We start from the raw sequence: 14,456 nt of genomic DNA, 5'->3' as shown, positions 1-14,456 counted from the left end.
ACTTTTGTTTGTTTGCGTGTGTGTGTGTGTGTGTGTGTGTGTGTGCTTGAAAGAAACCTTGTGTTGTTCTCTGTATGGTTCAGAGTGTTCAACACACTATGCATTCTCTGGTTTTCTCACAGTAAAGCCCTTATTCGCACCAGCAGATTCTTGCATAGAGATGGATAGGAATGAGAATGAGTCGGCAGCCTGTGCTAGGGGTCAAAGAGTGTGTTTGTGCAGTCTTGTGTTGGAGGAAGTGAAAGAGCCCTTTTACCCCACTTTCAGCTCGCGCTGCCGTCAGGTGCAGCTGGATGTGTATGCCGCATTAAGTCACCAGGCGAGGAGATGGTATACACCAGACAGTACATGCATTCTAATATTTGTCACTTATTTTAAGTGTATGTGTGCTAGTGTGTTTGGTGCTTTAGTAGAGCTAGGTGCACTTATTCCACTGTTTAAAATGAATTTACTTTTTATTTTTCATACTTTCATACTCTATCTATAAACTCTTATAAAACTTGTTTTTTTATGTGTAGAATATATTGTATAGAATATTATTATATAAGTGTTTGTTTAAAGTGAACTGATTACATCCTGCTGCCTCTTTTTCTGTCGGCCTACAGACTTTACCTCTGCTCAACACTTGCCTGATATACTGACACACACCTCCTAATATGCTAAAGATCTGTGGAAACTCCTGTGTGAAGTAATTTGAATGTAAGTAACTAACACTACTGGTTGCCATAGTCAAATAGTAGTGTGTGTATAGTTAATGATAAGAGTTATCTATTATTTCAGGCTGCTAGGCTGGTCTGTAGCTTAAATCACAAATGGTTTTAGATCTTGAACCATTCTGTCTTTATGAAATGGTGTCCTGTGTGACATAGTACATGAAACATGTAGTCTTTATTGCACAGCACATATGTATGTATACACAGTCCTCCATCTTCTCTGTCTGAGTCTATATAGTGAGACGATAGCACTTATCAAGTCAAAGGGTTGGGGTCTTTTTGTCTAATACAATTCAGTGTTCTTATGTCATGAATGATTAATAGTGTTAATACACTTATTACAATAGAGATTTACACATTTGATTAAATTCATAGTTGGCTGGATTTCAAAGTGAATGGAAAATGGCAAAATATAGACGTCATAAAAAGTACATGCCCACGGCGTCTCACATGCTCTGCCAGCCAGTTGTACAGGCCTCCTCTCAGCGTTTGATACTGCAAGCCCCTTCATGCTGTCAACAAGTCGTACAAAATCTGCCTTTTTGTTTTGGCGGAGTTACTAAAAGTGTGTCAAGTATCAAACTAAAGGTAGAAAATAGAAGTACAAAATAAGGAAGAACTCACTTCCCATGACTGAATGAAAAATGTCCATGTCCCAAAAAGAACTCTACAGTTTAAAGTGTGTGAGTCCAAAAATATGCAGCAGAAAATGAGTCCATATTTTGTGAGGAATATCAAGCACACCAGCCGTATTTGCAGATACAATCAGTTCAGAAATAGGAGAGGAGACGCCATTTCCACAGGTTAGTCAGAAGGTTCACTCACTACAAAGACTGTTGTTCACATTCACTTCCCTCTTGTAGAGCTCTGTCAATAAAAACATCAGTGGATGTCACCATCAGTGTGAAGCCATGTCATCTCCAATGCCAGAGTATTGTTCCTGCGTCCCAACCGTTGTCAAGGTGACAGTGGTTCAGGGTGACAAACGGGATCTGAAGCTGCGTGGGCGGATCATCATGCTGACCTTTCGTAGAGAGTAATAGTCAGAGTCTCTCCAGGAGTGCCAAACGATCCCATCAGGACCCAGCGGCCCCCGTCCTTTAGGGGTGTAGTGGCCTCCCTGCGGGACCAAGAAGTGGTAAGCACACAGGACTTTAACAGTTTAAAGTGAAGGTCAGTCTGTGTGAACTTACCCTGTAGTAGACGCCATTAAGGTTGGCGTAGAAGCACTGGTTGTACCACCAGCCACCATGGGAGATCTCAGCACAGATGTTACCACTGTCTGGTGTGCTGAAGCCCTGCTTGTCGTGGTACCAGCTGAAAGAGTCCTGCACCGTGCCACTGAAGCCTGACACATGGAGACGGTACTGATGCTCCTCATCGTCCACACTGCGCACACACACACAAACAGAGGAACAGTATGAGATTATGCATGAGATACAGGTGGTTGTGCATGTGTTTGTCACTTGCTTGCACACATGGGCATGACACTGACCTGAAGCTCTGGTAGAGGGCGTGTTTATGCTTGTTGGTCCAGTCCTCCAGGTTGATGCGGAGGCTGTAGTCTCCCTGGGTGCTCAGGTCATGTATGTGGTCATTTCCCAGCCAGAACTCTGAGTGCAGGTCTCCAAAACCGTCCCTGTAGTCCCGCCAGCTGCGGTCAAAGCTCACCGAGCCGTCAACTCGCCGCTGGATCACAGTCCAGCCACCGCCTGAGGCAAAAAGAAGGCAAGGGGAGGAAACCATATGCCATGCTCAACTGAGGACAACAGGTCAGCTGCACATTAGTGTCACATCAGTGTTGCTCAGTGTCACCGAAGTGGAGTGTGTGCATCCCAACACAGAGACTGAAACTCTGGCTGTTCGGTCGAAATATAGTCGAAGCTAAGCCAACTTTCTCTGTAATGTGTCATGTATCGTTCATGTACGTATATTGTATGTGACTCACCATCTGTATCCATGTCACAGTAAACCTCCACAGGCATGCCTGCCAGTGATGGCACTACAGTGTAGAGGCCTGATCTCCTCACTCCATTGTAGTAGATAGAAGCACAGTCTATGGGGCAGTTCCTCACATGCTGAATCTCTGAAGGAAGAAAATGTGAGACAGTAAATCAACAAGGTGGGTTTGGCTCCCTCTGCTGGGAGATCATAGCATGTGAGTTTTCTGGAAGTGTGTACCTGGGTGCAGGGCTTCTTGAGCACTCATGAGAGGGTTGGGCCGGACGATGTTGATCAAACAGCCAGGGCTTTGTTTTACTTTATTCACCAAAAGCGTCAGATTATGGAGCTGGTTCTAAACAGAAAAACAGTCAAACTATCAACAACCACCTATGTGCTATGTGCTCTTTGCCTCACTGAGAGTGAAATAGTGCTTGTTAGGATAAGGAGACACAGTGTACCTGTAGGTCCAAGATCAGAGTGCCCTGAAGGTGCAGCAGGGTGGTGGCTTCAGCATAGTGCAACTCCAGCTCATGAAAACGCTCTTCCAAGGAGATGTTCATATGGTTTCTCTCCTCACTCTGACATTATCCACGGAAATATACAGATGCACAGCCAAAAACATGCAGTTACTGTGTGACACGGAGTACATGAACAATCAGCAGTTTAAGTGACATAAAAGAAAAAATGTGGCAATTTATGGCCATGCTGCTGTGCAGATTAGCAGATAACATTGATCTTGAAATAACGAATATGAAGTATGCTAAATTGTAAAATAGGTTTATTTTCTTAAAAGAAACAACAACAACTTATATTTTAGATTTTTAGCATTTTAGTTACATTTCAGACAAGATGAGGGATTCTGGCTTATTTAACATGGGTTGTTAATACACTGATCTCAATGTTTATTACTTGTTTACTCTGTTTTGACGTGATTGAAAGTGTAATATAAAAATGTAGTTATTGTAAATTTTGCCTCATTGTGTTACTAAAAATATACAGCAAAAAATCTAAAATTCACAAATCTTGTGGCTTCCTCACCCGTCCTCAAGGGTCACCAGGGTGGAGTGACACTGAAATTGGGTGGGTAACTAAAATAAAGTCCACTAAGACTTAAACTGGCTACTCAGTTTTTCTAGTCTATCTCTATGTAGACATTAAAACTCAAAACATGCGATGTCTGCTGGTGCTCTCAGGACAAAAAGGACGAGTCCTCTGTTCTAAAACCTAAAGCCAGACACTTCAGTATGTGGTCTATTCCTAGCCTGGATATGGAGGATAACACTAACTCCCATTACCACAAACCCTGTAGCCCTCTCCTCTGCCCTCTTCTAATGTACAGCACATGAGTTCTTTCTGCCGTCCACCTGTGGCCAGTGACCGCTCCAGCTGAGACGCTCTGTTTGTGTGGGCTCACTGCCTGAGACGCATGAGGCAACACGTGGAAGAGTAGGAGGCTAATCCTGTTAGTGACTAAGGTCAAGGACATGCTGGGGGGGAAGCCAGCTTGATGACCAGGCACCACGTCACAGTGCAGATGTCTACAAAGGAAATAATGTAGTGTCCCTCCTCTAAACTGAAAACACTGACATTTACCAGCTTGTCAGACTATACGGAGAACAGTCTTGTTGAAGTGAAAGACAACAAAGGCTTATTTGATCAAACATCTTATGTCTAGTCTGAAAAGACAGATACTGAGCAGAAGAAATGTTCAACAAAAAGTCTGGTTCTGACATGTATATTTAATACCACACACACTCAAGAACAGAGTAAGTTTATGAGGAGAGAAGTTCTGTTTGTTCTATGAAAAAGTAACCAGTCACATTGCCACAACATCCAGAGAGTCTCCACCTCGACTAGAGCAAGTGCTCAAAGCAGCTGAGAGGATTGTTACTGATAGTTGACCCAGGTCTGTTAAGTCGATATGGAAATCTCACCTGCAGCTCGAGGACTTTGATGCGGTGCCGGTGGTTCCTCAGCTCCTCCTGCAGCTCAGAGATGGTTTCCTTCAGCGCCACAATCTGCTGTTTCCTCTCCTCGTTCTCGTGCAGCCAGTAGGAAACCTCATCGGTGCAGCGAAACATATCCGGGCATCTCTGCTCGTCCAGCTGAGGCAGCGTGGCCACCAGCCGACACATGCCGTTCTCCATCACCTGTTTGATGAGGAAGATTTGATCAAGAGAAACCTCCAGCTTCTTGTCAGACAGGGAACAGACCTGTGTGAGGTCCAGGAAACATGCTGCGGTTTTATCACTGATGATCTCGAGTGGGATGGAAAAAAAAAAACCACAGTCTCGAAAATTTAATATATTGAACTGTCTTAATTTAAAATAATTATATCTTAAATGCTTCAGGTCGGGCTTAAATTAACAAAGCATTGTCTGGACTCTAGTTGATGGCCATTTGCTTCTGTCCTGCAGTGGTGGAAAGTTACTAAGTACATGTATTCAAGTACTGTACTTACAGTAATATGATTTTTAGCTGCCACATTATTCCTCTCAACACCCCTCAGATTTGTCTTGTGACCCTCTGAAAGGGCCCGTCCCAGAGGTTGGGAACAACTGCACTAAACTCACTGTATCTTGAATGGATAAACTAGTTACATTTACACAATATTACATCAGTACCAACACTCTAATAATACCATATATAATAATCAGTCAGTCGAAGTATATGTAGACTGTTACTTGTAATAAACTATTTTACATTGTTTTACTTTTACTGGGAAAAAGGATCTGAGTGCTTCTTCCTCCACTTCTGTCTTGCATGTTTAAATATACATGATGTGCAGTGCAGAATGTTACTGCAATCATTAGGTCACTTTTTCAGTTCTGTAAATGTAGTTGGAAATGAAACATTATTGGGTTTTCTGTACACCTGAAATGCTCTTTCATAGAGTTGACACATCTCTGGAGTAAAAGGAGGAAACTGACGACAGTAATAAGATCATTTTGCTGTGTGTATTCTGTATGCTAATAATAATTACCTGGTTAGTGTACTCCCCACACTGGGAACCCCCGCCATTGCGCTGAGTGGTAGTGTTCAGGTTGTCTGCTTTGGCCTCTGGGAGCAACACGATGAGGATACAGAGGGCAGAGCACACGCTCCAGCCCGGGGGGTTGGTTAAAGACAGGAGAGACATTGTTGCCACTCGGTTAGTCTGTCCCTGCATTGTGTGTGAGAAAGGGGGTGGGACTCCGGAGTGTATCAGGCTCTGCTGGCTCTTCCTACGGGGTAAACAACATAAAAGATGATTGTATTATGTTCTTTTCATAGAGCACAGTCTAATTCACAAAGCTATATATGTCTGTCACTTTGTCTCAGTATGACTAATGAGACATGAACGTAGGAAAGTGAGATTAATTAAGAGGAAGGTGATCCCCACAGTCTAACACGTTACTTTAGTTTGTCCTCAGGTAACTCAGTAAACACACACACACACACACACACACACACACACACACACACACACACACACACACACACACACACACGTCAGCTACTGTTATAGCCAAACTGGGGTTCTGGCTTCAACTGAGCTAAATCAGACGGTGATAGTCATCATGGTTTTCTAATTTTCTTAATCTTACTCAATAAATACATAAAGACAATAAATAAAGATGACATGATAAAATGTGGCAGTATTCTCTAGAAGGAACAAACATGTTCATTGTGCACACGTGGCACCTGTGGAAAAGGTGGTGTACTCACCCTGGTTACAGACCATCTCCAACCCCATTCCTGGCCCATTTCAGGCTGAGGGGGTCTCTCCATTTTCTTCTCCCTCTTCTCTGTATCTCTTCCTGAATCGCTTTCTCTCTCACTCTGTGAGCCTCATGCTCATCTTCTTTCTCTCTCTCTCTCTCTCTCTCTCTCTCTCTCACTGTCTCGCTCTCTCTGTATCTTAGTCCCATAATCCACCTCTAAGAGGATTCACAGTGACTGAGAGATGGAGAGAGGCAGACAAACAGGGAAGTGGTAATAAAATTAAAAAACTGAGACATAAGAGAAAACACTGCGAGAAAAAGCAACATTGATATTTTCTTTGATAAAACTATTATATATTGTTATATACTGTGCCTTTATTTATTACATGAAATGCTGCAGCCATACAGTATGTACTGAATTGTATTTCATACTTATAACGCTTTTGGGATTTTACTGGATATTGTGAGGAATAAAATCAGTATGTTCTAGATAAATGACAGAAATAGAGAATATAGGTATAATTTGATGCAAGAGTCAGATTATAAAGTAAAACCGAGAGGGATGTATGGAGTCAGTTCACTGCTGGAGAACGTAAAGCACATATATTACATGCATCAGCAAAACACCCAAACACATCACCATATACAGTAAACAAGCATCACCTCCAGGCACAGTAATCCAGCTCAAAGCTAGTGGTAATGAAGGCTGATGTGAGTGGGAGTATGAGGGGTGCTGATCCTATTACAGTAGCCAAGCCGCTCTTTCCATCTTTATACCCTTGACTATGGCTCTTAAACATTCACAGTCTCATTGTTATTAAGAAATAAGCCCTATAATTGCACCCTTTAGGTGCCCCATCCTTTAGGTGCAATTATAATGTAATTAAATTATAATGTAATTAAAAAAATTCCTAAACCATGTTCCTAAACCATGTCTCTGTATTGGGACGGTACAATATCAGTTTGCAACACTACCTGAGGCGCCTCTCTCACACTGTTCTTTGTACTTAAACAGGCCTCGCAGGGAAAAACTTCTGAGCAATCGTGCACTTTTCAAATGGTTCAGCTGTTAAACAGGCTCAGGATTCAGCACGTTACAAACTTAGGTCTTTAACTATTGCAAATGTAGTGCATATAATTAAGATTTTCATATGAGCTCTCAGGAATGTAATATGTCCTTCATTAAATGTTTTGCTATAGTGCTGATAATGTTATGATATACATGCTGTATGCATGTGAGAGAAACCATGTATGTAAGGCCACATGGTGGCACCACGTTACAACTTAGTGACCTGCTGGTCTTGACTGTGCTGATGAGGAGCTTCCTCACTGAAGTGAGCAGAGAAACAATACAGACTTCAGAGAGGTCTGTAAAGCCTGGTGGTATGGGATGTTTATCTGGCACCAGAGCCAAAAGTTGTGCTGTTGACATATGTTGCATATCCTATAAACAAGTTTTTTGATTAATACATTTCTTTTCAAATATTCATTTATTTATATTTAGTTTGATGAAGATAATGTCTTTGAGAATATTTGTGCCAAATCTGAACAAATTCCCTCTGAGCGTTACTGAGATATCACGTTCACGAGGCCAAAACTGTGTTTTGTGAGGTCACCGTAACCTTTGACCTCCTCAATCCAATCAGTTCATCCTTAAATCCAAGTGAACATTTGTGCAAAATTTAAAAAAATTCCTTCAAGGCATTACTGAGCCATTGCGTTCACGAGAATGGGACGAGCGTAAAGACGGATGTACAGACGTAGAGACGTACGGACAGTCGAATGGACAACCCGAAAACATAATGTCTCCATCCCTGGCTGTCGTCAGCAGAAGAGATCAAACATTTGGCATATTTACATTACTTTTGTGGCCACAACTGGTAACTACAGGATGATCACACATTGAATTTGCCTTAATTTCCCAAGATCCTCTCGAGGCAGTTCCTTTCAAGCCTTTATCATGTTTATCTGTGCCATGCTACAATGTACTGTAATGTCAGCTAACACAAGCTGGTAAATTAACAGCTGTTAATGCTAATGTTGGCTATGTAGCATTAGCTAAACTGACAAATAGCTCCTTTAAGGGCATAAGTGTAAAGGTGAAGTTTAGTCAGTCTGGCCTTTTATTTATGGACTTTTCAATTCATTTAAAACTGCTACTGCGATGAACACGATGAAATGCTGTTCACTTATATTTCATGCATTATTATTCATAACACAAAAAAGGCAGGACAACATTTGTCAAGATTCAAAGTGGATTTTTGCGACGCGTTGACATCGAGCTGAAAGCTGAGGCTGAGTGATGTGACAGTCTGACAGGATGGAGGACAGGTGGTGATGTTTTAAGAAGGAGGTGGAAGGAGAGAGGATGGCGGTGGGAGGTATGTCACTATTTGTGTTGGGAACATGATGCACGTGTAGAACAACGTGAAAAGAGTAGGAACAAATAAATAGAATTCGAATTGATTTATCCAGCTCTCTTCTTCTGACTAACAATGAAAGACCTTTTGCTGAAAGGCTAACTGCCCTCTTTGAACCTAAAGACCAATCATGTGTAAGTAAGGCGCAAATGTCCATTACACAGGGTGAAATAAGTGTTATGAGGATAAAGCTGTTGCTCTACACTGACGTGGAATGAGGGTGCTGCGCTCAGTGAGTCTCTCAATTTGGTTTAAATAAGCTCTGAAAAAGATGACTGGTTCATGGAAAAGAAACTAATTTATGAATAAATGTGAGCTTGTGTGTTTGTGTACGTAGCTCAGAGAGAAAGAAATGAGACTAATCATACAAACCTAGTGAACTGTCTCAGCTCACACACAGCATGTTACTCCTTTGCTCTGACACAACTTGCTCTGTATGACTTCATCTCTCCGATGTACACAGATTAGGGACGTTAACCTCACATTAACCCTTTAACCTCAATAAACCAAATATGAATAAACATAATGAATGCAGATGCTTTCCTACAGTGTATGGGGAAGAGGTCACTGAATGGTTTAGCATGAAAATGATGGGAATCTTATGCTACGGCCTTCACAGTCACAAGATTTCGATCTGGCTTTTGGCCCATTAAACTTTATAGCTCCTTTATTCACACTCTTCAGATTCGTGATCTGTGTGTCTAAATGTCATGAACAATATTAGAAAGGAAGCAAAGCCTACAAGCTATAAGACAGTCAATTCGACTCTGCCACTACACTGCAACATGCTGGATATCCATGGCACCCTTTACATCTAAATCATGTACCGCAGTTGTCGGTACTCTGCTCGCCATTTTCCTGTGTACCCGCTGCCACAAAGCTATACTGTCGCTTGCTTATGCTGCTGCACCTGCTGCTGCTGTTCATTTAGTTTATGAGCCTCACCTCCACCTGCAGCCTCCGAGTTCCTAAGGGGGGGAGGTCTGTTGCCATCGCTCACGCTCCCCGCTGTGCTGAGCTTGGTGTTTCCTTGTGGGGAGCAATGAGGTCAGAGCCAAACATTAATGCTGCACATATTCCTCATTCACTGTTGTAATCCATTTCATGTGAGCTGGGGCTGGCTGTACTGCATACAACATTATTTACTCTATATGAAATGTTAGCATGTGCATAAATTGAGCAGCTACCTATACCTAAACTAATAAATGAACAGTCACACCTTGGGGGGATTATTGATAAGCCAGAGTGTATCGACCCACACATTCCTCAGTTTAAGAATGAACTTTAATTTCCTTTTAGACGCATGAAATGAATCACGCCTCTTCAGGGCAGTTTCAGTCCCTCTGAACTGGCTTCGTCGAACAACACAGTCAGGCTTCAGAGCTCTGGCTGAGGGGCTGACATTTTCTTGAGAGAAACTGTAATATGGTCCTCATTAGCAACAGAAAGAGGGGGAGCTTTTGTCGAGTGTAATTCAACAGTGCTGCTGGGTACAAGACATAGATTTTACTGGACAGAATGCTTTAAGCCTCTGATAACAAGATGAATATTTACAGATGCATGAGTTATTTCCAAGAGCCAGCAGCACTGGGACCTGCAAGCTTAACCTATTGCTTTCCAATAAGATTGCTTGTGAAGGCTTCCCTTAGCATTGATCACAAGTCGTGTCACTGTGATGCACAGAATACAGAGAGTCTCTGAGTCTCTGCTTGAATCAATCAATCAATCAATCAATCAATCAATCAATCAATCAATATTGATCAGTATTCATCACGTGTCTGCACCATTCTCTGGATGGATATTTATCTGGAGCACATGCCATTACACCAGGCAGTTACTCAGCATTATGCAACCACATCCATCAGATTTCCATCTCCGTTTTGTCTCACACACACACGTGCGCATGTGCACAACACACACACACAGCCATACATTTCAAGGACTAGCCTATGCTTTTCAGCTGTAATAAATTTAGGAGACACTAGACTTCTATTCATCACTGTGCTACCCCTGCTTTCATGTATCAACGTTATTTAAAAATCTTTTCCTTATTTTTCTTATTATTAATTGGTGCTGCAATCATTGCAGCTGTTATGACTAATAACATTATTACACCTACAAGTATCACCAGACCATTACAACAACCAGTCTGAGGGTGCTTGAATACAACAGTCTCTCTCTCTCCTCTCTCCTTCACGTCTGTCCTCTCAACCCAACCGGCCGAGGCGGATGGCCGCCCACCCTGAGTCCAGTTCTGCCTGTTGGCAACTGTTGGGTGGCTGTACTCTTTGACAAGTGACACTTGCAACTGGTGTTGTAGAGGGGAAGATAAAGCCATAAGATGTAGAGGGCCTATCCAGTACAAACCCAAATCGGACGACACCAAAAGACACGCTGCAGAGCAGAAGTGGGAGCAGGAAATTGGCTTGTCAAAGAAACCGCTTTTTCCTGAGGCCTGAACGACTGTCCAGTTAGCCGCCCTCTAAATGTCTTCTGTGTAGCTGACCATTCCAGTTTCCTGACAGCAAAACAGCGAGTCACAGCAGCGAGTTTAGAGGGTCCCTCCGGCTGATCCAATCTAGCACCAACCCACCTTAACACACCCATTGAATAAACTCTGAATTAACTTCGGTTCTGTCCAGTCACAAACAAGAAGTGACGTCCCACTCTTTCTGTAATCTGAAATGTTTTGTGTTGTGTGAAGTTTTGTTGTGTTTTCCAATGAACGACTGTGATTGTCGAATCACAGTGGGGACAGAGGATCTCCTGAACCGCTCTGTTCATCAAAGCAATCAAAACAAGCTGCTCTAATCCAAAGAGCCATTATTCCAAAGAATAATTTTAAGATGAAGCAGCGTACCTGAAGATGGATGTTTTTAACAATTACAATCTTTCGTTCCTCCTCTGCTTCACTATCCTTTTTCATCAGGGCATCTTCTTTTTCAGCCCACAGATTTTCCATCTCCTTCTGTCTCCTCTCCCCGCTCTCCTCCCCCTCGACAAGCTCCTTCTTGAACTTCTCCAGAGCGTTACACCTGTTTATGCTCTGGTTCAGTTCAGTCTCTTTGAGGCTGAGCTGGGATGAAATGATCAGATTCTCCTCAGTGCGAACTTTAAGACTCTCTCTCTCTCTCTCTCTCTCTCCCTTTTGTTCTCTCTGATAACTTCCTCACTCTCCCTCTTGTACTCTTCCTGGCCTGCCTTTGTGGCCTCTTGAGCCTTTTCCAACTCCTTGATGTTTTGTTTGGCCATGTACGGCTCTCTCCCAAGCGTCCTCTGCAGGCACCCGTTCTCTTGCATCAGTGTTTGGTTTTCTTCCTGCTGGCTGGCAATCTGATGTCTCAGTGAAATGTTTTCAGTGGCCAGCTTCAGATCATCTTCTTTAGCGGACAGCGGGGCTTGTCTGAGAGAGTGCACACCCCAGCTGGGAGGCACTCCTGCGGGTGGCAGGTAATGCTGTGGCCTGGTAGTGTTGCCATTCTGAACTCTACCACATGCCTGAAATACAATAATATACAAGTGTTTCGCTTAAACTAGTCTCATCCTCAGTGGTGGAGGATGTACTCAGATCTTTTTATTTAGTAAACGCAGCCAGTAATCAACTGGTGTACAAATACTCTGTTACAAGAAAAACACATGTGGACCAATAAACTTTCAAATGAACTTACACTGAATAATTACAACAAACAAACATGTTCCAGTGTTCATACCTGACTATTGTTATAACGGTTTAATGTCTTCATGCAGTTCCTATCGGTCATTGATAGATGTTGATAAAGACTGCACATTACTTTTAGCCCTTATAAATTAAATGGATAAAAGCAGCTTGAAGTGAAATTATAACCTGAATGCACCACAGGGATGTATTAGTACTAAAGCAAAAGGCAGAAACAGCGAGAAAAGATGGCTCAGTCTAACACAGACTGTTTGTGTCTTTGATGTTAACCGCCTCAGAGCTCATCCTCTCAAATTGAAGGGGGGGCGCATTATAGCAAATGGACACATTGTGGTGAAGCATTTTATTTGATAACTTACTCCTGGCTGATTTTTTTCCTGTGCTTCCAGCACCTTTTGGAATTGGATGGACTGTTATTTCTCTAGCTGACCTTAAATGCAACACCTGTTGAGGTGTGAACTTAACAATTCACCCATGATATTCTTTTCACCATTATATTCTCCACCAGCGAGAAACCTGAGGGCTTCTTCTTCCTTTGCAATAGGCACTGATTACAGTCACAGTCCACTTCAGAAACATCACCTGCCCTCATTTAACATGTCTGTGGCGTGTTGGCAGGCTCATCAACCACACCGCTGCCTCGCCTGAGGACAGAGTTAACCTACTCTTCCACACTGCAGCGTGGAGGAGTAGGTTAACTCATGTCTTTTCAGACATAGGTTATTTATGCAGAATGCATTAAGCACTGACTTCATTGCTATAGCTCTGACTAGTTAGGGTATTTAGAAAACAATGTCTTGTCAAATATCTCATCAAAATGTCAAGATTAAGAGATTTCAAACACATCGTGGGTATGATATGAACATTTTTTAAAAGTTAAAACAAAGAAAGAAAGAAAAATGTCATATGGTGAAGAGCAAACAGCAAAGCTTTTAATCACCAACTTATTTTGTTGGTCAAATCCTTAACAACTATGACAACCATCTTAGTCATTTTTTTTTTTAAAGATGACTAAAGATACTACACATTGTCACTTGATCCATTGTTACTGTAACCATACATATGAAACATTTGGATGTTATTATTAAAAACTATCTTTAAAATGCACATTTTATCATAATACCTGACGTGTGTGTGTGTCAGCTGAACATCTTGGGTTTAATTCTGGTCTGTTGTGTTTTATGACAAGCTGACAGTTACATCATGCACAGCTCCATCTTTCCTCAACCCTAGTTTCCCCTCACCTCCTCTAGTCGTGCCATTTGTGTCTCCAGAGGACAAACCCAGCTCGACCTCAGCTTCACAGGACAGAAACAACATTTCACACGCATAGTGCTCCGCCCTGAACTGACAGACCATGGGGGATGTGTGTGTGTGTGTGTGTGTGTGTGTGTGTGTGTGCGTGTAGCACACTGTAGAAACACACTGAAGGAAGCAGGATCATGTAACTGAGAGAAGAAAGGTTTGACAAACTGTGTATTAACCTGTAGCTTTACATGTCACTTTAACTCCACGTATACAGGTACAGTCACCCTAACATGATCATATCTTTTCAACACGCAGAGTGATTGAGAGCACTGAGTGCAGAATAAGCGACATAATTTCTGTATGAATGGAAAGGAATCTATTTATAAGAGAGAGGTACAAGTAAAAGGCGAATCACTCAGCATACAACAGAGAGATCAAACACGAAGTAAGAAACAGGAGTATTATTGTCAGCATTAAAGTCAGTATTCCTGAGACTATATAAAAGTGTCTGCTATGTGTCACCCGAATTTCACTTTAGATAATTACTGTCATATGTAATTACTGAGATTTTGATACTTCTTCCCTTTAACTTTCAACACATAAAAATTTGTCTCTGACAAATGAAAATGTTGCATGAATAAACAAATGATTTTATCAAGATCAGAAAGGGAGTGGTTTAGACTTCAGGAAAAATTCAACTTGAATCCATATTTTCTTAATGAGAACAATAGCATTTACTTTCACTTCTGCT

The 14,456-nt window shown here is 42.0% G+C and overlaps 1 protein-coding gene across 3 annotated transcripts; it reads right to left on the bottom strand.

Moving 5' to 3' along the window:
* Positions 1 to 869: 869 nt before the first annotated feature.
* On the bottom strand, positions 870 to 11,866 carry si:ch211-203k16.3 (techylectin-5B). Of its 3 annotated transcripts, XM_056405442.1 has the most exons (11): positions 11,642 to 11,866; positions 9,727 to 9,810; positions 6,366 to 6,596; positions 5,641 to 5,881; positions 4,592 to 4,807; positions 3,116 to 3,235; positions 2,895 to 3,009; positions 2,662 to 2,799; positions 2,209 to 2,425; positions 1,907 to 2,102; positions 870 to 1,833 (listed from the first exon to the last, which is right to left on the bottom strand). In XM_056405442.1, the coding sequence occupies exons 4-11, from the start codon at positions 5,824 to 5,826 to the stop codon at positions 1,687 to 1,689; spliced, it is 1,335 nt and encodes a 444-aa protein (XP_056261417.1). In that variant the 5' UTR covers positions 5,827 to 5,881; positions 6,366 to 6,596; positions 9,727 to 9,810; positions 11,642 to 11,866; the 3' UTR covers positions 870 to 1,686. The 3 variants fall into 3 exon arrangements, with proteins under 3 accessions (XP_056261417.1, XP_056261416.1, XP_056261418.1); XM_056405441.1 differs by lacking the exon at positions 11,642 to 11,866 and having other exon boundaries at positions 9,727 to 10,781; XM_056405443.1 differs by lacking the exons at positions 9,727 to 9,810; positions 11,642 to 11,866 and having other exon boundaries at positions 6,366 to 8,500.
* Between the last annotated feature and the right edge of the window lie 2,590 nt (positions 11,867 to 14,456).

The sequence above is a fragment of the Seriola aureovittata genome, chromosome 19 (assembly GCF_021018895.1).
Source record: "Seriola aureovittata isolate HTS-2021-v1 ecotype China chromosome 19, ASM2101889v1, whole genome shotgun sequence".
NCBI lineage: Eukaryota > Metazoa > Chordata > Actinopteri > Carangiformes > Carangidae > Seriola > Seriola aureovittata.
Note: the sequence above shows the minus strand (reverse complement) of the source record. Positions and strands in the feature narration are given on the sequence as shown.